The sequence below is a fragment of the Tigriopus californicus genome, chromosome 2 (genome assembly GCF_007210705.1).
Source record: "Tigriopus californicus strain San Diego chromosome 2, Tcal_SD_v2.1, whole genome shotgun sequence".
In the NCBI taxonomy this organism is placed as follows: domain Eukaryota; kingdom Metazoa; phylum Arthropoda; class Copepoda; order Harpacticoida; family Harpacticidae; genus Tigriopus; species Tigriopus californicus.
Window position 1 is genome coordinate 13841531 of NC_081441.1, and position 22320 is coordinate 13863850.

At 48.3% G+C, this 22320-nt stretch overlaps 2 protein-coding genes across 2 annotated transcripts; both read right to left on the reverse strand.

Annotated features, from left to right (window-relative positions):
* Positions 1–1822: 1822 nt before the first annotated feature.
* Positions 1823–3222, reverse strand: LOC131877109 (alpha-(1,3)-fucosyltransferase C-like). The gene has a single exon (XM_059222685.1). It carries the CDS (start codon positions 3089–3091, stop codon positions 1877–1879), a length of 1215 nt encoding a protein of 404 aa, XP_059078668.1. The 5' UTR covers positions 3092–3222; the 3' UTR covers positions 1823–1876.
* Positions 3223–4414: 1192 nt separating this feature from the next.
* Positions 4415–21930, reverse strand: LOC131893354 (E3 ubiquitin-protein ligase UBR4-like). Its single transcript, XM_059243351.1, has 8 exons — positions 17472–21930; positions 16934–17394; positions 16446–16687; positions 8137–16375; positions 7594–8064; positions 5266–6657; positions 4896–5195; positions 4415–4832 (listed from the first exon to the last, which is right to left on the reverse strand). The coding sequence occupies exons 1-8, from the start codon at positions 21928–21930 to the stop codon at positions 4479–4481; spliced, it is 15918 nt and encodes a 5305-aa protein (XP_059099334.1). The 3' UTR covers positions 4415–4478.
* Between the last annotated feature and the right edge of the window lie 390 nt (positions 21931–22320).

Genomic DNA, 22320 nt, shown 5'->3' on the forward strand with positions numbered 1-22320 from the left:
CACGGTTCATACGTTTGGACAAAGGAATTTGGTAATTGGGCTAAGGTCATGGCTCTTAGGCTCTAGTCTGTCTCAAACTAGAGCCAACTCAAAACATATATCAAGAAATGACGTTAATTAAAGAAGGGTCAAGATTAGCATTAACATTAGGGGCTGTTTTGTCAGTTTTCTCCAAAGGTTGTGAAGGCAGCAAATGGAAGACCCCAAACAAAAAAGAGAAAAAGATAGTCAAAATGAAGTTCTGTGGGACATGGAGAAACATCTTTTGAAATTCTTGAGAAAGCCGGGTTTGACAGCTCAATATAGAGTCTTTTTGTAAGGCTGCACATCATGCTCAAATAACTCTTTGACGAGCTCTGCGGGCCAGGTGACTTATGATATCTTGTGAAAGGAGAGGTGCGTTAATGACCCAATGTGGGGATTAGTGGGTGTGGAAGGTGGCTCAGTGAGATTTTTTAAAGTCAGTGGAGGTTTGTTTTTGCCTTGGCCAGAGAGTGGTTTACCACTTGATTTGAGTTATAGACGAGCTTTTTTTGACTTGAAATAGGTCAAACCGACTATTTCGATTCATTTTTCGATCAAAAATTGCTAATACAGTAAAAATCGGATATAAGAGCAGCTTTGGGGCCGTGAATTTCTGCTCTTATATCCGATGTGCTCAATATCCGATGCTCCAGTTCCGCGTCTCCAGAGGCAAAACTGATGACAGAGAACATATTTCTATGCTATAATTTGATGTAGTTTTACGTAGCACGTTTGACTCCTAACTTTGTGGCAGCTTCGATCAGGCTTATCTTGGACAGCTTGTCAAAATCGGCAAGGAGCTTTTGCCTCTCCTTGATGGAAAAAGTGGTTCTCTTGGCAGAAGCCATTATGTATGACTGTTTTTATGAGAAAGCGGCTGAAAACTTGCTTTTATAAAATGGCTCAACCAATTTCCATCGAAAACTTCATGGTGGAGCTCGAGAAATAAAAGCAAATATTTTGCCGCCTTCAATTCTGCTCTTATATCCGATGTGGCCCAAAATGTATGCGATGCTACTTTGCTGTACTTTACTATATAATTTCATTCGGGGATTCACAATCCTGCCCTTATACGGTATCCGATTTGCTCTTATATCCGATTTTTACTGTGATTCTAATACAAATGCAAATAAGGTGAAACATGTATAAAAACTGAAATAGCCAATCAGGCAAAAAAATCTTAGTCATCACTTTTACAGTACATGAGACATCTGAGGGCATTGGTTTGAAATCTAAGTGCTGGTCAGAACAATTTTTCCCTCTTGTCCAGAGTATGATGCAAATAAGATTCTAATTGTGATTGATTCTGAATATACCACCAAACTGTCATATTGCAGTAACATTTTTGATCTTGACCTGAACATCTGAGATTTTGACCTTGAAAATGACGATTTACGTTTAGTTTGAATTTTCTGCTACCTTTATCTATTTATTTTGACACGGATTGGTTACTCGTTTGACTTTGTTTGTCCGAACTTTCAACCCATGGCAGTCTTTGTTTACATTTAACTTACATTTTGTATGCATTTTTTACATGACGTCGCCGAACCCTAGTTGGTTAATTAGATCACATGCTAGTTAAGGGTGGTCTAAATGCATTTTTATAAAATAGGTTTTGATTTGAGATTTTCATGTGAGCTAGAGATACATGAAGCAATAAAATTAGAGGTGTTCCTCATGGCTTTGCGAACTCAAAAAACGCCAACGTGTGTTGGTATTTCTCTAAAAACTTGACAAGACTTCTTAACCACCGTGCGAGCTAAGAGGATATCACCCGATGCATCAAAATTAGTGAAGGTGAATAGAAAAAGAGGTTTTTTTTAATTTGACCTAGTACAGCAATAACTGAAGTTTACTGATCCACTGAGGCTCTCATGGAGTACAAAAGCGCATCCTCATAATCTCCGTAGCATCTTTTTTGGTCCCAGAACTGGGTAAAGTTTTTAAGTACTGGTTTGGGCGGTTTTTTCTCCTCTGCCGCCTCGATCACAGCTTGGCTGAACGGGCAGACCCAAAAGCGTCCAGATATAACCTGGAAATTGTGCTGCCACGCCACATACTGGCCGAATTCCCGCGAATCCTTACTAATCATTTTGAGGTAATCGGCCAAGGTCTCAGGACTAGAAAAGGACAAGGCATCAATGTAAGTGCCGGGTAGGGCCACCTCATCGTAGCCGATGTCGGCCCCGCCAAAAACAACGGGCACGTAGTCATTATACAGAGCTTTGAAGAAGCCCTCTGTGACGTAATCGTCACAGATGTCTGTTTCCAAGGCAGCCCAGAACTTGGCGGGTTCTTCCAATTTGTCTCCGTTCTTTGAGCAAGCCCCGAGCATTTTGACATTGAAGTTCCGATGGTTGTATTGAGCGAGGTTGTCGATGAATTTCTTGGCTTTACTGTTAGTTTGACACTCATCCGACTGCCAGACCACCCCTTTCCGTACCCAAAGCTCTCGCCAGGGTGTTTTGAGCACTTTGGTGTAAGGAATATCCACAAAGTAACCAAAGGGAAAGAAAATGTCGCTATCACGGCGGTACGATATGGTCCAGTTGAACAGTTCGTCTAACCAGGCCAGTTTGTGACGGGGTACTTTGATCCGAGAAGGCGGTTCGTGCCAGAGTAGCGCCCAAATTTGCGAAGGGTTCTTTTGGAGCAAGGGCAAGTTGTCCACTTTCCACGTGTCTTGATCCTCGTAATCATCGAGCCGAAGATCATTCAGATTGAAGATCACCACCTGGGCGTTAGGTTGATCTTCGGGATTCCGAGAGATCCGAGGTGGAATTTGATCGGACTCAAATCCGCAGTGGTTGATGTTGTCCAAGTCATTGCCAAAGTAATCGACCCAGTTATCGAAGCTGCCGTTTAACTCGGTCCAAAGTAAGATTACAGCCGGAGTGGGCTCGATCTTTGCTTGCTCCATTTCATCTCGCCGGGCTTGATTGCAGTCCGAGGAGACTTGGCATCGAGGAGAGCTGGATGGCCAGAATAAAGTGAAAGCGACGACTGAAGCCAAGAGGAACAAGGCACCAGAGGTAAGTGCTCCACAGATGAAATCTCGTACACTCATGGTACATTATTCTCGGAGGGGCCTCCAGTTATGAATGTCAGAAAATTCTCTTTCCAGTGATGGATTGAAGATTAGACTTGAATACGCATGGAAAATGAATCACAGGTGTATACATCGAATTATTGTTTCATTGACGTGTGCAATTTTATTGACACAACTCGTCACAAAGATAAGGGGACAATCATTTTGAGATAGGCGAGTTTGATACTTCATACAGGGTGTTGGAGCAAAATTGTCCTCCTTAAAATATGAATTTACCTCCATCATCGTTGGTCTGATCCTAACCAGATTCTAGTGGCTGATTCTCCACGAAAATACCTCCTTTTTTAATTTAACTGATAAAACAGTGTGTGAGGATCATCCATGAAATATTCGACTTTTTGGTTTACTTTAGACTTCAGGACTTCTAGGAGTTCAAGTGTCCTTGCCAACAAAGACTATGTCAAAGAACATTTTCTTTTCTATTCAGCTTCCCTTGGCCAAAGGAAAGGAAAGAACATCCTATCCAGAGAAACTTTCATATACAATTTCATTTAACGGATGTTAAACTAGGGCATTTTGCTGTACCAATTGACCCAAGTAAGAAAAATTACTCGCACAAATTCTATAGAAGAGTCTTGTTGGGGTCGCCAAGGAGGACCTGATGGGAGTGACTGAACGACTGGATGTCTAAACCACGTTAGTGTGCATGTGGTGCAGTTTTAAGAGTGTGCCTTCTATTTCAGATGATGAAAACCATATGTGCACTAGATAACGACGTTGACATTATGATGATTGAAATTGGGGATTGTGCCATTGGTAGGCGGCTGAGCTTAAAAAGGGGGCAAAGTTTCGAGTTCTTTGACCAACACCAACAACAATGATCAGTTGTACTTCCGGTGTTCGACATTTTCAGCAATTTTTGTAACGCAACATTTGTCTGTTGTTCTTATATTCTAAAGCGAGTGTAAAAAGACAAGTCATTCTCCCTGAACCAGTCTATTGAAGACAAAGGCACAACGCCCTTGAACCTCCGTGAACAAAATTGACTTCCGATCCCCACGCTTTCCCGCCAGTGCTTTGAAATTTTCCCCTGACGAGGCCGACTGTAGAAGTTACCTTAGGTGCTAGGTAGTAGGTACCATGGAGGAGAAAGAACCTACTATTGAAAAGGGCGCCAATTGGGATTTCCATCTCTGTATTCATATGGAAAAACATCTTTTCCTCATAAATCATTACTAAATTTTGTTGCGGCTCATGCCACTATAGTAGAGGTATTACAAAATAAATGTAGTGGCATTTTAGTGGTTCTAGTAGCGGTTGTAAATCTGAAGTACGACATCGGACAATTCTGCTGTTTATGTTTGAAACTAATGTACAGTACAATCAGTAATTGAAAAAGCTTATTCTACATATTTGATAAAATTTCCAAGAGGAAACTAGCGGGCGAGGGGATATCCTCCAGAAGTCCACACACGTCCACGATTTCATCCACCGAGCAGGCAGGCATTAGATCGTTTTGGAATGTGGACAAGACCCGAGTGGTGGCTTTTAGAAGAGCGTCGTCGTTCTTCCGAATCCATTCGGCCAATTGAGTGGGCCAATCCGACTCGCTCGAGGTCCTCCGAGAAATGCTTCCACTGAAAACATTCGAGAAGAACTGATCAATGAGGGCAAAGAACAGGATGATCTTCTTGTAAACGGCGTAGTCCTTGATGGAACGTTCTTCGGCCGTCATAGTTTTCGGGGGTCGGGGATGGATCTAAAATCAAATGGATCAAGGTGAATTTCGTACCAAATAATCGAATAAATCCAATCCACTTACCGATCTGACATGAGCCGTGAGAAGCAATCTCTGCAGGATCTTGATCCGAATTGAGGACCAACGCTTGGGCGAGACCATCACGAGACAAAGTGTGGCGTAGTAGAGTGGCCCTTCAGCCACGTAGGCGTTCTCCAGCCATTTCTCTTTGGGCAAATCCAGGAACGCCTTTAAGTTCTTGTCCTCACGAGGTAAGGATCGGGTGGTGTTCAACACATACAGAGCCATGTGAATCAAATAGGGGACCAGGTGCATATTACTTTGGGGTCCACCTCCGCCGGACTCTTCGGAGAAGCTTCGATCCTGAAGGAAGAAAGAGTCAATTGAAACAAATGAGAGGCTGGGCAACAACAACTGTTGCTTCCCATCTTACCTCGGCAAATCGGAGAAGAAGCAACTTCAGATCATGCGTGGTGGATTGATAGCCAATGTCCCGTTGGTTGTGTGTGGCTTCCGACAAATAGGTGTTGTGCCGAGCTAACCAAGTGGCAAAGGCTGATTCGGCCACATTAGGTCCCCACAGAGGAAGAAGACCATTGCACTTGGTATTGGCATTTTGTAACAAGGCCGACTCCCATTCGTCTCGACTTCGGACTTGGCGCACAGCGGCCGTGTGACATTCCACGTGGACCAGATTGAAGTGGGTCACTGTCGAGTAACCCATGGTCTTCCTGGGTAGATACTCAAACTCCTCCACGGGACACGGGACCGTGAAAGTGTAGATGGCCAGAACCTTGTTGGGCTGGTATTTGTAGCCTTCTCGGCAGATGTTACAACTCAGTCCGGACTCTTCGGCTAGTCCGAATTGCTGCAGCAAGCTACTGTCCGCTTTCACTTGACCCATATCGTTGGTCTTGAGACCGATGGCCTTTAGCTGCTTGGCACGCATGGCCATGGCCAATTTCTTCTTCTCGGCCTTGGTCTGTTGGCGCACAGCCTTCACCTTGTCCTGGGCTTGATCGCAACCTCCAAGAGCTTCCAGGACGGCTTCGGCCAACGATCCCACGTGCTCATCAGATGAGACTTGTTCCATTTGATGCAAAACTGGGATGGAGTTGTCTGCGATCAGCATCTGAGAAGGTTCGTGCTCCACGGCTAAGCCTGCCATGGCCCTCAAGATAAATTTCAGGCTCGGTCGGGTCACAAACTCCTTCCACAAGGGATTCTCGTTCTTGGTCATGACCGAGGCCAGCGGAGGAGCATGTGTCTTGATGTAGGTGATACACTTGCCTAGGATGTCGAGACTGATCATTTGATCTTTCATGGTGTTGCCGATCTTGTTACGCTCGATCCCGTCGCACATGACGACAAAGGCCTCCATCTTGGACTCGTCCTCGATGGTGTGTTCGTTGTCGAATCGGTCCAGGTTCATGACGTCAGCAAAATGGCGCACTATCAAGGCCATTTTGTCGTCGTGTCCGTACGCCAGGAATGGCAAGACTCGCATGAGACTTTGATGAAGGTTCGTGCCGGATTTGAGTCGAATGGCTTGTTCCAAGAGCGTATCCATGGTCTTGGGTTCGACCCCATTGGAGGCGAATTGGACGTAGGCTTGGATGCAATCGTCATTGGCCGCGGCTTCGACCAAGAGTTTCTCCATGATCTCGAGCACTTGCTCGCTCAGCGAGGGACCCGAGGAGGAAGAGCTTACGCTTGATGTAGCAGAGGGAGTCTCTCCGGAGGCAAGGCACAACTCCAGACTTCCCAGGAGGATGGGAATGGTCTTCAGCGAGGGATCCAATAATTTACTTCTGTTCTTTTTTACCTTGAACGAAAATTGAATGATGGATAAGTACGTGAGAACAAATAAATTGTATGGTTGGTTTTTAAGTGGAAAATGAATAAAGCGAAGGCAGAAACATAAGTAGAAGATCCTAATTTTTTGTATCAGATAAAACCCTATTTTGGCTCTTTTGGTCTGGTTTCACGAGAAAAAGGGACATAATTTGAGTTCTGAAGTCGTCGCACAAATCGTCAAAGTAATGATTGTTTTTAACCAAACCACTTTCTATCAAACCGTTCACATTTTCCCATTTTAATCACAGGCCAGCATTTCAATCAGGAGAAATTAATTTCCCGTTCCTGACTGATCAACAGGGTTGTTCAAAACATGCAAATTGATTTTTTTTTCGCTCTTTTTGCATTATCTTGCTTATTCGCATTTGTCACTGCTTTAACACAAAATATTGATTTTTTCCACTGATTTTCTCCCTGTTTTGTTAAAAATGAGATTTAAAAAAAAATCAGAACATTCCTTTTCTTATTTGAAATATTATTTCAATACTTTTGACTCTTATTGTCTTAATTGCCTTATATTGCTTTGTATGTGGGCAAAAGCTGTTGATGCTCTGCCAGAGCATCAACGCGTTAACGTGGTTTGTATCAAAATCATTCAAAATTCACCAAGCTGTTTTTGTCCAAAGAATATATAAAGTGTTACTTAAATAACCAACGCATTTTACCCTTCTTACCCTTTCATAATTAAAAATAAAGTAAACAGAGCGAAAAATATTTGCATTGTGATGAACTTTTCCTTATATTTTGCTGGTTTGTAGCAGGTGTAAGAGCATACTTTCTTGCACCTTTTTGAAGCGCTCTGCTGATCAATAATAATGAACATACATATATTTTTACCATCAAAACTTCTGCGCTTGTCCTAATACAACATTTTCTACCGGAAAGCTACGATACAAGTTCTTACCTTGATGCAATGACCCAAGAGCTTGAGTAACACAGCTAGGAGTTGCTTCGAGTACTGTGCATCCTTCACACTCTCCAACCGCTCGAGAATGACTTCAAGTCCCTGACAATCGGCCATCACATTGGCCAATTTATACACATCCTCCTCATCCTGATCTTCCCGGTCCTTGCTCTCGAGGCTCTCGATGAACTCTTCGGTGGCATCGCCCAACAAACCTCGCATTCGGTAGACGATCCTCATGGGCTCACCCGCCCCATCGTGCACATCCTCGGCCAACCAGACCTTTTGATAGACATCCTTCACTGGGAGATCCAGGGAGATGATTTTGTTGTTGACTAGGAGCTCCATGCCATTGTCATCTTCAAGGAGAGCGACGAGCTCGCAATCGCGGCAGATTTTGTTCTTGATCTCACGCATCAACGGGCCCAAATCAGAGTCGTTGCTACTGTACGGATTGCCCACCATTCGGCCCTATGGAATAAAAATCAGGAGAACGATGTTTAGGCGCTAAAAGGGGTAAAACATGCGTATGTGAATCCATACCTGGAGGAAATCCTCTTGTTGTGGATCTTTTTCGAGAGTCATGAAAAACTCGCCAGTGTCGGTTTCTTCGGGGAAGATGATGTTGCAGAGGCGTTCGAAGATGAAAATGGGCGTCAATTGATCATCTTTGGGGTACTTCCGAATGGTTTGCACACACACGGCCATGAAACTTTTCGTCTCTTCCACAGTGCCCGATGTCATGTCCTCCAAGAGCTCCAGAAGCCTCTCTTGTGTTTGGTCCACCAGTTTAGTACGTTGAACCACAAGTCGTCTGAGGAGGAGGTATCCATGAAGAACTGTCGAGATCAATCGGCCTTTGTAAGCCCCTTTGATTCGATCCACCGCCACGAACATGGACAAGATGTTGCTGAAGGTCTTGAGTGCGAATCCTTGAGCCAAATCCGTGCTCAAAGTGGTCTCTTCTTGTCGATTGAGCTTCTCGATCTCCTTCATCATGAGATCAGCGATCTTGGACAAAGTGCCTCGTATGGCCAAGTAATATTTCCACTGATCAGTGGTGATGAGGCGTTGATAGAGGGCGGCGAAGTCGGCACCAAACTCACCGGCTTGGCCCAAGTCATCCAGATAAGTCGTGAGGAGGTCCAAGATGTCTCTCTTCCGCTCGTGAACGTGACAGAAGTTGTCCACCAAATGGCAAGCTACTTCTCGGGCCGAGCCTGAAGTTGGGTTGAAGAGAACCCGTTTCAACCACGAGGAGGGTAGGATCTGCAAGGGGACAGCGTTCTTCCGGAACGTCCTCTCGTGCCATCGCCGAAAGTACTTTTGCCTCAAGTACAACTCGTTACTGTTGTCCTCGTTGTTCTTGTTGGGAACCGGAAGAGGTCCGGCGAATTTGGGCTTGACGCAAGTCTTCTCCCAAACTTGGAACGATTGCTCAGGATCTTTATCCATCCATTTGTGCACATCAATGGCCACGGAATCATAGCCCTCCAATGGGCAGGAGCTGGGGTCATTCAATTTGTTCTCCTTGCCTCGTCGGAATTTGACCACGGGTCTGACCAGACTCTGCAGGATCTTTAAGCACGGAAACGTGACGCACTCCATGACAATTGGCGACGATTTTTCGTACTCCGTTGTCAAGAGGAAGATCCGCATGACGCATCGCAACCTCTCCTCCCAACATTGATCCTCCTTTTGAATGGTATATGCTAGTAGCGACATTTCATGTCTCAATGATTCCACCAGGTCGGTATATGTTCGAGTCCCGGCCAGGATTAGCTTGACTTTGTTGAACAAGAGCAAGTTGAGATGCTCAGTGGCGGCAAAATTGTCCTTGGTCAAGTAGGTGATCAGTTTCCTCACCTCCGTTTGAAGTGGCACGGATCCTCGTCGAAGGTTGTACTCCAACAGTTCTTCAATCAGACCCTTTTCATAGAGGACATGTCGAATCTTGGGTTGATGGGCCAAAGCTCGCAATAAAGTCAGGCAATGCTCCACCGAGGCTGCGGCGCATCCGTAGCATTTGCCTGAACTAACCAACAGATCTCGGTTGCAAGTGGTTTCCTTGGCCTTGTTGCCGTGACGACGCCCTCCATCGTACGCCAAGAGCTCTTTCCTGGTGGCCATGACCTTCTGAATGGTCTTGCTAAGGTCTTCGAAGAGGGTCTTGCACTCGCCCGAGTATTTCTGGGCCAATTGTTGAATGTAGGGGTTCACGTTAGAACTTCCCCCAGACAGACCACCAACCGTGGCCATCGAGCTTCCCCCCATTGGATCGTCAAAACAGCACTCAGACACCTTCAAGAGCAGGGTCTCGAGGTTGGGTTTATTGGCAATCAATTGCTTGTAAGTCTTGTCGGCCTTGTCCAACTGGGTGTTGATCCCGGAGATGGCTTTCTTCCGATCCTCCTCATTCTCAATTGGGTCCACGGCACAACACGGCCGACACGTGAGAGTGTACTCGAACTTGGCGTATTTGCAGAAGCCGCAGGCATTGCAGAGGAACGGGTCCTTCTCATCGTAGTTGATACTGCGACACTTGTGACATTGGAACACATTCTCGCCGCAATTGGAGCACACTCCGGGATTGGCCGGGACCGAGGCTGAGCATCGGGGACATTGGAGTGTCTCGGACGAGGCTTGGATGTTCTCATAGAAGTCGGCATACTCCACCATGAGATTGCACGCCACGATGGGCAGAGGAAATTCGATCTTGATATCCGTTTGGCCAGCGGTTAAGGACACCTTCTTGGCCCGGTTCCAAATGGTGGGCTTGTTTTTCAATTCGACCACGGCCTGGACGCTCCGGTTGTTGTAGTAGATGTTGATGGTTCGAACCATCTTCTGTCGCTTCAAGTCGCCGATTCGGAGAGCAATTTTGCTGATGGACAAGCTGGAGGACAACTTCACGATATGAGTGGTGGTTGTGTACTTGGTATCCACTTTCAACGACGACAGCTTCAACATGGCGTAAGGAACGTCGGGACTATTGCAAACCAAACAGGGATCACTCTCCAAGTAGTATCCGCTAAAGTCCACCAATCGACTCAAGGAATTGTAGATGTTCGAGTTCGGATGGTTGGCCAAGATCTGGTTCTGGGTCTTCAAAATATGGACGGCCTCGTCGATGTAAGCGCGCACTTTCGTCTCGTCGGTCAATGTCTTCATGGAGAAGTAACCCAGTAGATCCACGAATTGGGCTGCCTTGTGGCCGTGCTCGGGGGATTGGTTCCACAATTGCCAGAAGATGTCCACCACTTCCTGCTGCTCGTTTAGGCTTGAGTTCCCTTGCAGGGTCACAATCAGGGCATGGGCTTGCCAACGAACCGAGGAGGCGTTGCACTCCAGTAGGAACTTCTCGACGAATTTAGCCAAAAGATTCCGTTGGAGGACCTGGTTGACTTGGGCCACCAATTCCACGGCCAGGGCTCGGTCGGCCTTGTTTTCCACCACCACTTCATCGGGCTCTTCAGATCGGGCTTTATCTTCGGCCACTGGAACTGGATCGCGAGTAATCCTGAATCGGGGAGCGCCTCGGATCAAACGACGTTGAGCAGCATTGGGAATATTCACGGGAATGGGAGGAGACGGGTTGACTTTGGGTAGACAGAGGGCGTTTTGGAGCAACTGAAGCACGATCGGGTTGACGCCATCGTCGAGGATGAAGCTGATTTGGAACAAGAATTTCAGAACTGACGGGTTCTGTAGACAGAATCGCTGCCAATTCTGGGTTCGTGTGGCACTGATGTCCACACATGCCTTGAAGTGTTCGATCAATTGGAGGAGGATATCGTACGAAAAGTTCATGACCGATCGCACGTGCTTGTGGGAGGTTTTCTCGGCTACATCCTGGGATATGATCTTTTGGATGGCTTTCATATGGGACTCCAGGGAATGAACATCTCGGAGCTCGCGGTATTTCTCTTTGGTGCCGCAGATGTAGAGCAGCAATTTCCGCACTTGACGTCGCACAAAAGGGGTCTGTTGAGTCATCATGTATTCGCACAGAATGTGATGCCATTGACTGTCAAAAACCAGAGCGGATTTCTCACTCTGCGAGTCTTCTATTTTCTTGATTTGATACGGCAATCTCAGCGCCATCTCGGTGAGGAGTTGGGGATACGCCTCCAGGATATCATGAGCGTGCCCCTTCACGTACTGTTTTAAGAAGAACGGAGACATATCCGGAGGAGTGGCCAAAGTTTGGGCTTTCAGAAGACTGCCTCCCACTTTCATGCTGCCATCTTCAATGGCTTTGCTCTTCCAGAATTCCAGCAAGTGTCTCAATATCAAGAGATTGTGGTCGATGCATCCAGCGGATCGCAAGGCTGCAGCCGTACTGTGAGAGACAAAATTTGGATTTGTTGAGTCAGACGCGTTCGCAGACCTATTACCCCCTTGCCACGACTTGGAGCGAGACATGAGCACACTGAAGAGGCGCATGATGACCAATTGCAATTCTCGTCTTGGAGTACGTGTGGCAGTTCCACCCTCTTCGGTCCACTTTTGTTCCATTTGTAGTTCATTGGACAAGACTTGGAGCAATTTGTCCAAAATCTCCCGATCCTCGTCGCTTTTGGCGTTCAGATCCGTGGTGAGCATCAGCAAGACTTGCATGAACGGAATACTTCTGATGCCACCCAGTTCTCGGAGTTCGGGAACACTCTTCAAAAGTTGATCCAAGATGATCAAGCGGAGAGAATGGAGTCGAGCATTGTTCCTTTCCCATTCGGAATCCTCCTCCTGAAGGGTCTGGAGGGTCTGGGCGTTGGTCTCATTGGGCATAGCCACATCCGAGCCAAATCGCGCCGAGGTCTGAGATTCTCCAGCCAAACTCTCAATGACACTCCCACCGGATTCGGAGCCCCCACCGGATGCCTCTTGGTCACGTTCCACAGGTGGCGTCTGCAAGGCGTTGTCATCGTTACCGTCCATGGCGGATCCTTCGTCATCACTAGCGACTGAGTAGGTGGCATCCGAGAAATGATTCGGGTCCTGGCCCCCGGCTCCAGCTCGGTCCAGAGCCGCCTCAGGCTGTTGGTGTCGGTTCTGACCCGCCCCATGGCCTTCGTGATGCTGGAGGTTGGCCAGATTGCCGCCGAGATTGCCACCTAGCAGACCAGCTAGGCCTTGAAGAGCAGGGAGACCTTGCAGGTCTTGATCGAGATTGGCCAGTTGTTCCAGGCCTTGTTGCAGTCCTCGGAAACCGTGCTGGAGGTTGTCATCCATGTCCACGTCGCCTTGTTGCTCTTGAAGGCTTAAGGCAATCGCTAATTCCACCATAGCCTCGTCATCCACATCCCCACCAATGGCGTCCAACACGTTATGAAGGTGGCCAGCGGCGCCCAAACGAGGTAGGAGGGCATCCAGATTTCCAGCGATCCCGCCCAAAGGGATCCCGCCGGGTCCTAGGTTGAGCGCATGATGATCGGCATCCTCGGGGTTCTGTCCAAAAGCATCGTGAAATTGAAGCTCGTCCTCGGGATGTTGAGCCGGCATGGCGGGTGGAGGCGGGGGCAGGGGTGGAGCCACTCCGGGCTGGGGTGGATTTGGCGATCCACAAGTGGGCGGAGTTGGAATGACCACCTTGCGCCGTCGGATTTTGGGCCGTAGCACCCGGATCAAGGCCTGTTTGGCCGAGAAACTCACTTGGGCGTTCTCAGCCATCAAAAACTTGGCGTAAATGCCAGACAGAAAAGGGACAGAGTCAAAATCTTTGGTGGTGAAGCCATGGAGGATCTCCACCAAGGCCTGAACCGTGGCCTCGACATGGGAAAGACCGGGCTGCCCTAGGGACCCAGTCAAGGCATTGACGGGACGACAATCCAACAAATGCCAGAACCAATCGATCAGCTTGGACATAAACTTTTGGCGCTCTACGTTTGGCTGACCCGTGGCTCTCGTCTCGATCTCCGTGATGTTATGGGTGTCGGCGAATTTGACCAAGTTCTGCGGTCGTGAAAGGGTCACACTTCTAATGGTCAAGATCAGTCGGTGGAATTTCTCGACATCTTGGAATTCCTGATCGTGAAAGCAATCCTTGGTGATAAACTCCAACAGAACCTGATCCTTATGACAATGGAACATTTGCTTGTTCGTGAACAAGGACGACATAATGGACCTGGCGAGGTCCTCGATCTTTTTAGCCGTGGACAAGGTGATGAGTCGATCACAGAGGGACTGGGCCTCTTCCTTGGAGGCTTTATCCCGATCTTCGCCCAATTGGTTGCTTGGATTGGTTGCCCTGTCGTCTTCTTCGCCATCAGAGCACGTCTGAGTCTCGTCGGTATCGAAAGACCTCTGGCAATTTGGCATTGAGGCGTTCAAATGAAAGTAACCGTCCACGATCGTCAAACAGCCGACAATTAAATTTTCCCACGGACTGGCCGGCGACGTTTGTTGCGGGTCTTGGTATTCCGTAATGGGTGGGTGGAGGCCTGCACTGGCTGGACCAACTCCGGTCTCATCCTGATCTTCCGGCCAACCAAAGGCCTCTTTGGTCTTGCCATAAACCTGGACGGAATCCACGATTGTGACGCCACTCACATCCAAAAGCGAGCCGAAGAAAATGGTGATCTTCTTATCGGCTTGCAAGCTCTCTTCCCGGGAGAGAGGGAAATCGAACCACCGTTGTTGACTTAGGGGTGTGGTCTTCATTCTGCGACCAAACACCTCGAAAAAGCTGGGTGTCTTGTTGAGGTCCTGCGATCCAATCATCACTCTCACGCCGACAATCACTTGATTGGGATCGTTATTGGTCACCTCCAAGTTGAAGCCATTCGGTTTGGTATTAGCTATGTACAAGCCTGAGGTGTTCAAACGGTGCTTTAATTGAGCCACATTGTAGACTTGAAGCACGTCCACGCCTCCAAATTCAACATCGTTGATTTGCGCGCAGTTCTCGAAGAAATCCACTGGAAACGACAAGGAATTGGCGGAGCGATGGATCTTCGGCAGTTTCTTCTTCCTCGGTGGCTTGCTCAGGCTCAAGGCACTCATAGGGTGAATACGTTGGTCCATCCAGAAATTGGTGAACTCTTCGTTGGCCATGTACAGCTTCAGACTGCCATCTTCACACAACAGGATCATGGTGGTACGGGGTTGATGGGTGGACGCGAAATGTCGCACCACGACCATGTCCACGATCTTCGACTTGGTGCTGGCCTTGATCTCTTGCACACTGATGACATCGGGTCGCACCATGATGAGCACTGGGTTGTTGGTGCTCTGGTAGAATGCCGTCACCAAACCGGGGTGATTGGGCACTTCGCCCCATTGACATAAGACTTGCGAGGACATATTCTTGCCTGAGCCGGACTTGGACTCGGACAGTTTGAACACATTGTCCACGGCTCGATCCCCGATATTGCGGAGAGGCGCCATGAAACTCTTGCCCTGAACGTAACTGAAGAACAGACTGCGGAGGGTGTGAGAGAAGTAGATGGACACGCCCCCACCGAGAAGAATGGGTGATGAGTCTGCCAGTTCGGGATGGTTCATTTCCAAGATGCTGGTCACGTAAAACGAGCCGTTTTGTGCCAGAGACTCGTCGGAGAGGGCTTGATAGTAGATGTACCCCACCGAGGACATGATCAAGATGTATCTGGTTCCGTCGTCCATGAAGGCCAAGGTGGCATCTCGGATCTTGCCACAAGGCATGAGGAAGAAGTACTCCGGACTGAGAGCATCTTTGCCGAGGTTATAGATCTTGACAAAGTCGGCGGTGACCAGAGCCAACTCCGTTTGGGATCCGGGCATCCAAATGGGCTTGATGATGAAGTTATTGGCATCCAACTGCGGGTGGAGCACCAAATGATCGGTCACAGAGCCAGACAGGTTCAGCGTGAGCACGTGACAGTCCTTGAGACCGGTCACGGCTAAATAGTCTTCATTAATGGGATTGCTCACGGTGGCCAAGACCGTGAATGGAATTGGCGCTGAACTCAATCGCGTCAAGGTGAGCTTCTTCTGAGAGGAATCCGATTGCTTGAGTAAAGCGGCGAGTTGGAGAATCACGATCTTGCCCTTCTCATGCGACACGACCAGATATTGTCGACGTTCGTGGAGTCCAGAGGACATACAACTCATGACAACGCGTCGAATCATGTGACCAGTCATGAGTTGTCGGATGAAGTTACCTTGATCGCCGGTGAAGTTCATGCGGACATTTTCAAACGCCCCCTCTTGTGATCCAAGGGTGGGCAACATGATCGATTCGGTCGTATCTATGCTTTGTTTACCTTGGTAGAGGAGCTCCAAAGACTTTTGAGTTTTAGCCAATTGTCCAATGGTGGAATACTTTTCGGATTCCTCGTCCAAAACGGGGTACAGGTTTTGGATGATGTCCAAGAGCTCCTGAAGCATGTTGGCTTCCTGAAGCTTACGCAAAAGTGACTCTTTCCAAGGAGCCAGTTTCTCGGCCAAGGCCCTCCTCTCTTTCAGGGTAGGATCATCATCTCGCTTTTTGCTCGAATTGGACGAGATGTCGGAATCGAATCGTGAGGTGGAGGTATCTCCTTCTCGTCGTCGAAGAGCACTCGTCAGCGATGGAGGCACTTCAATCATGGAGGTTTTGTTACGATCATCGGATCGCCGACGCGTTTGGGTTTGGAGATCGCGGCGTGATAAAGCCGTGCACGATTCGTCCTCTTTGGCGCCACAATCGCAAAAGAAAGATCCGCATTTGGAATAAGTCACATCGTGATCCGCATGACACACTTTGGCGCAAATCGAGCACACTCCAATGCCGTCGACCATCTTGCAAGTGTGGCAATGGTACCTAAACCCAAGGTTGAGGTTGATCTTATATTCCAAAGATATGATTGTCTCTCTCTTAGCCCTCAACTTACCAATGCTGTTGAACAAATTGTTTTTGGGTGTCGGTGAAGGTGCAGAGCTTATTGCACAGACTTTCATCATCGGAATCCTCCTCTCCAGAGTCCTCGTCATCTGGGAGATCGTCCATCCAATCGCTGTCATTCTCCATTTGAGATTCGCCATCAAACGGTGACGTGGATCGCACCGCTGTGGACGAAGCAGTTCCACTTTCATGATCCACTACCAGGATCAAAGCTTCGACGATATTGGCAGCCTGTTTGCAGGAAAAATGACACGTTGTTTATAAATCTGAATAATTTGGAGATGCATTTCCCAAAGGGTATAGATTTAATAGCACATCAACGTTTGTTCAACAATTTCAGAACCTACTAATTTTTCTTTCCTAGACTTGTTCAAAAAGTATTTTTCACTGCTTAAGGTCAAGAACGTTAATTTCAGTGATTGCTTCCAAAACTTAGCTCAAATTAGGTGTTGTGATGTTTTCCAGTGTCCAACTTACGTAGCTCAAAATCTGAGTAGCATTGGTGACAAGGAGCATCTGAAGTCGCTCTTTCATATCGGATGCGTTCTCACCGGAATGAAGAGGAGATTCCCAATCCCAGTCCTTCTCATCACTGACTGAACACGAATCGGTCTTTTCCCTTTGTCTAATTACTAATCGCTTCTTCACTCCCACCATCCAATCCAGAGTGGCCTCGAACAATTGAACATGTCCAATGCCGGATCCAGCATTGGCCAGAGTAGCCATGACTGACATCAGATCCGTGAAGCCAAAACCCGGATGGTCAGGCAAGAGTAAGAGTTGGGCCATGGGGAGGAGGCATTTCAAGATCGTCAGGGATACATCCTCTGGAATGGGAGTGTTATCCTTGACGAAGAATTTGCTCAAGGATTGCAACAAGATCCGATTTTCGTGGATGGCATCAACGTGGCGGTTTTCGGTGATCTGTGCGGACGAACCTGGAAAATAGTGAGTGTGAGAAAATATAGCCTTGAATGAATGAAGCTCCTAAAAAAAAAAAAAAGAGTGCACTTACCCCCAACGAGATGTCCGAGCCAAGACTCCAAACGAGAGGTGGGGATTTGGGCCAATCTGGCCAAGGAGGAGCATAGCGTCTCAATCTGTGGATCCGACGGATTCTTATCGGCGTGTTCGAACAGACTATTAAAGAGTTTCAGCACTTTCGAGGTGAACTCGGGCGACAAATGAGGAGATCCAATGCTGAGCATGATCTGGACCAGCTCAAATTCAGGCTTTTCAGCCAAGAAATCCACCAGAACTTTTCTGCCAATTGGATCTTCTAACATGTCATCCAGGAACTTGACAATCTCCTGGAGGATTCTCTCACCCACACACTGGGTTTGAACATGGCCAGCGTTCATGAGAACCTCGAAAACGTTGCCCAAGACCGTTTGGTACACCAACGAGGTCAAGTTATTCTGCTCCTCGAGGAAGCCTTCCAAGGCCAACGAGGTGCATTCGGCCAAGTTCTCCGTCGAGATGTCCAACAAAACGGGGAACAATCGAGGGGCCAAATCGCGTTGCATGTTGGGCATTTCCTGACAAAACAAGTACAAACGCACCAAGCTGTCCACGCCGTGTTTCAGCGACATGACATGCTTGCAATCATCGGGCATGGAGGACAACGTGCTCATGTGGGTCTTGAGGGTCTGATGAATGTACGGATCATAGGGCGAGAGATCCGCCGATCCCGCTGATAAACTGTTCCACGTGGAATTGGGCGGAAATGCCCCAAGAGACGCGTCACTCCATTCCTTCAAGCTCTGCCAAAGATCTTGGGGATAAAAGACACGCAAAGCTGCGGCAAATCGATGGGTCATGGGACACTTGTTCCCGGACACGGAGAGACATTTCATCAAGGCTGACCGTGTGACGCTTTCCATGGGTGTTTGCATCCCATTCAAAATAGTGGACTTGGAATAGGTCATGAACTTGTTCAACAACTCGATCAGAATCGGGCATAGACTGGTGAAGATCTCTGCTTGATTCTTGTTCAGCTCGGTCTGGCTAGATTTCTTGCTTTGGATCATCTTATCTAGACTGATGTGAATCTTAGCCACGATCACATCCAACAAGATCAGATCCATGAATTTGGGTGTCTCGTCGGTTTTGGATCGGGATTGGAGCTCTTCGAGAAACGTCTGGAGCACCTTGATGTCATGCGAGACTCGGTTGATGGTGGTGGAAATGGCCTTGATCAAGGTCTCGGCCTCCGTGTTCATGACGCCTTGTTTCACCAATGAATCTCGGATCCACGGACCAAGATTCTTGTGTTGAGTACGTGGACAAACCAACAGGGCATGGATCAAGCTACTTTTAGGCATATTTCGGCTCTGATCCGGGGACATGAGACTTTGAAGAAATTCCGTTGACGGGGGCAAAGATTGGAGGACTCGCCAAGTCAATTGAAAACAGTAGTGGGTCGCTAGTAAAGCTTCCTGGTTGGTCTTGGAGTCGGAGCGAAGGTCAGCTTGGAATAGGACCTGGAGGATTCGAATAAGGCTATCGTACATGCTGTGATACGGCAGCATATCCGTGGTTCCCAAGAGGAAACTGCACGCCAATCCATCCAATTTTGGAATATCTCCCGAGGTGTGGAGATCTTTGGTCGGCAGGAGGTTGTAGAATATCGGATTCTGCTTGTAGATCTCGTCATCCGACGACTCATCGCGATCCAGGAAAGATTTTTCAATGTCTTGGAAATGGTAGTATTTGGGGGGACACTGAAGGATGCTCGTGTTCTGATAGCGTTTGAAGATGTTGCACTGCACTTGTTCCATGAGATCCTTAGGAGGTTCGTACAGGTTTCTCATCAGATAGTCCAGAAGGAGGATCAATCGAGAGAGATGGCGAAGTTGAGATACCTGCAAGATCTCCTCCGTGTTCACCACACTCGAGGACTTGACGATGGATCGAGCGGTGAGAAGCAAGACTTGCTTCTTCTGCATCAAAGTGAGGGCGTGGAACAAGAAGAGCAAGAACTGGGCGTGTTCCACATTCAGATCGTCCAGTGGATCCTCCTGCACGGGTCGGGTCACACGCTCAGTCAACGAACCGAGGGTCTTCTCCCAAACAATAATATAGAGATGCGTGTGCTTGGCCGCATACAGACCACTTTCGTTGTTTTGTCGTATCAAAAGTGTTTGAGCCAGGATGGACAGGGTCCTGGGGAGAACTTTCAACGGCCAGGACGAGCTCATGTTCCACGGGGACACATTCAATTGGTTCAGCAGCGACTTTTGCAAGTGTTCATTCAAGTATCCGCAAGCCAAGAGATTGTGGCACAGGCTCGACAGCGTGGTCGAGAACTCTGAGTAGAGAGAACTAAGATGGTATTCCATAGACGATGAGTTGACAATCTCTTTATCAAGGTCTCGAATGATCGTTGCCAGTAAGGCCAATTGAGCTTCACTCACATTGGCGTGGATGTAGGACTTGACAAATTCCGAACCCACAGTCAGCATATGCTTGTTCATGAACAAAAACACATGAGAGGCGAGAGATATGAACCCTGTGGGCTCCCCACGATCTGGAACGAGCATGTTCCCTGATCCACTTTCGACCATTTCCTTCTCGTTCACGTCCTTCTCATCTTGATCCATGGCTTCTTTGGCGGTTAAAGGCGGATCTTCTTGGTTGCTGATGGTTTCCGCGATCCATTTGCCCAACAATGGCTCGCTGTCGTCGTCATCGTCGTCATCTTCATTGCTCGAATGATATTGGTCGTCGTCGGAATCATCCTCAATGTCATCCATGGTTGTAGTGCGGAGATCCATGTCCTTTTTACTCTTGCCAGATCTCCTTGACGATTTTGTCTTGTTCAAACCGTGCTTGAACAGGCACGACTTTCGATAGCTGATGGTAGCCACGTTGAACATCAGGGAGAGGAATGGCACGGATTTGAAGACCAAGGCTACTCTCTGGGTAGCGGTGAACGGATGGAAAAGGTCAAATGTGGCGGGTTCGATTTTATTGCCGGCTCCTTCTTCAGGATCAATGTCTGGAGAGCCCACTTCTGACATGAGGTCACTTAACAGAGAGGCCATCAAGGTTAAAGCCTGTGAGCCCAAGGCCACGGAGAGAACCCCAAACCCTTGCTGGCTTTTGGCCAAGTTGATCCCACGACCTTTGTCCTTCTTCTCCATGGACGATCCAAAGCTGGCTTGACTGGTATTAGTGAGTTGAACCAAGAGACCCGTGGACAAAATCCACGCGCCCATCATGGTGAAATTCTGCAGGATGTGTCCTCCCGCACGGGTCGAGTCCCTAATTAGGGCCATGACAGAATTGAATAACTCCAGCGAGTTTTCAATGAGCTCAACGGCTAAGCAATCCACATCCTCTTCTTTGATGGCATGACTCACTTTGACGAAATGCCCACCCGTATTCGGCGCACTGGCCGCCGTGTTCAAGTTGGCGTTGGCATTCAGACTTAGGATACTTTGCGTCGTAGCCACCGAGACCGAGGCCACCAAACAGCCCATCACGGTTTTGCACAGCCGTTGCAAGCGGTGATTAGTCAACGGCTCCAACAAAGGAATGGTCAAGGCCTTCCAGGCAATCCCGATTTCCGAGGCCAATTGCGGGAAACTGCGTTTATGAATGGACGCTTCACTCTGACTGGCCGGCAAGCTCACGCCATCGCCGGACGTGGCCTCGTTCCACATGGCCAAATACTTACTCAATTCGGGTAGAGAAGCGCATAAATCGATCAGCACATCGCCAGCTTGGCACAGGTGCATGTACTGAAGGTTCTTGCGCGTGAAATGATGCTTCAACGATCGGCCTTGCGGGCCGTAATCACCCTCTCCGGCCTCGTTGGACGGAAGGGAGGCTCCTTTTTCCACCGGCGACGTTAACTGACCCAGAAGCAGCGAGGTCAAATCGGTCTGGGGTCGATGCGGGTAATGAGGCTCGCCCGCCGGCAAGCCCGATCCCAGGGCACCCGCCTCCAAATCAACGGCACTCACTCCGCTCATCTGGACCAACTGAACGCCCATGGGCATGGGTGAGGCACTCAGCAGATAGGCCAATGAGCCTTGATCGCTTCGACTCAGCGAGGGCGAGCCGGAACATAAGGCCGACAAAGGATGCAAGAGATCTCGCCAACTGAAGCCCTCCGTCAAGGCTTGACTCAATTGGGTCTGGATCTGTTTGAGAACAAAATCAATGATGACCCGCGAGGCTTCGAGCATCACAGCCGTGGCATGGGGATTGCGGGCCGTTTCACAAGCACCCGCTAATCCATCAGCCACCAAAATGGCCAAAGAAGTCAAAAAAGGCCGGAGCGACTCGGGCTCTTCATCGGGGTTTTCAAAGTGTCCACGCAAATCCAGGATGAGTTGAGCCAGAGTCCGACCAGTATTGGGGATGACAGGCTCCAGAGGCGGGTTGGAGCCATCCTCGGGCAGGGAACCGCCTCCAGGACTGACGGGCCAGGCCACCAGTAGGTCGAGGGGAATCCGGACCGACATGACCAGAGATTGAAGCTAGCTCCAAGGGCTGGGACCGAGAGGTCGGATGGGCCAGGGGACGCGGGTCCTATCCAGGACCAAGACTGATTTCGTCACGCCTTGAAATGTTCATAAACTCGAGGGTTTTCTATCGAACGAGAATTGCGACTCGAGTAGTCGATTTCAACGAGGAATGTATTCTGGACGAATCAGCTGATTGTTGCCAGATGAACGTTGCCAAACGGATCGTATTAGACTTCCCACTTCTAGCTAGGGACGGCTGTGGCATGTTTGATCCTAGAAGAAGAAACATAAAAGGGTAATAATAATCGGAATGATCATGTCAGAGCATATATTTTGAGACTATGTGTTCATGGCTTAAGAATTGGATTACAATGCCAAATCACTTGG

What these genes read in the sequence shown, in the direction of transcription:
- LOC131893354 (XM_059243351.1), bottom strand. Translation starts at nt 21,930, where the DNA reads ATGTCGGTCCGGATTCCCCTCGACCTACTGGTGGCCTGGCCCGTCAGT. An exon ending in CTACTCAGATTTTGAGCTAC is followed by an intron (nt 16,688 to 16,933) that starts GTAAGTTGGACA and finishes TCCTGCAAACAG; the next exon opens with GCTGCCAATATCGTCGAAGC. An exon ending in CAATTTGTTCAACAGCATTG is followed by an intron (nt 16,376 to 16,445) that starts GTAAGTTGAGGG and finishes CCTTGGGTTTAG; the next exon opens with GTACCATTGCCACACTTGCA.
- LOC131877109 (XM_059222685.1), bottom strand. Translation starts at nt 3,091, where the DNA reads ATGAGTGTACGAGATTTCATCTGTGGAGCACTTACCTCTGGTGCCTTG.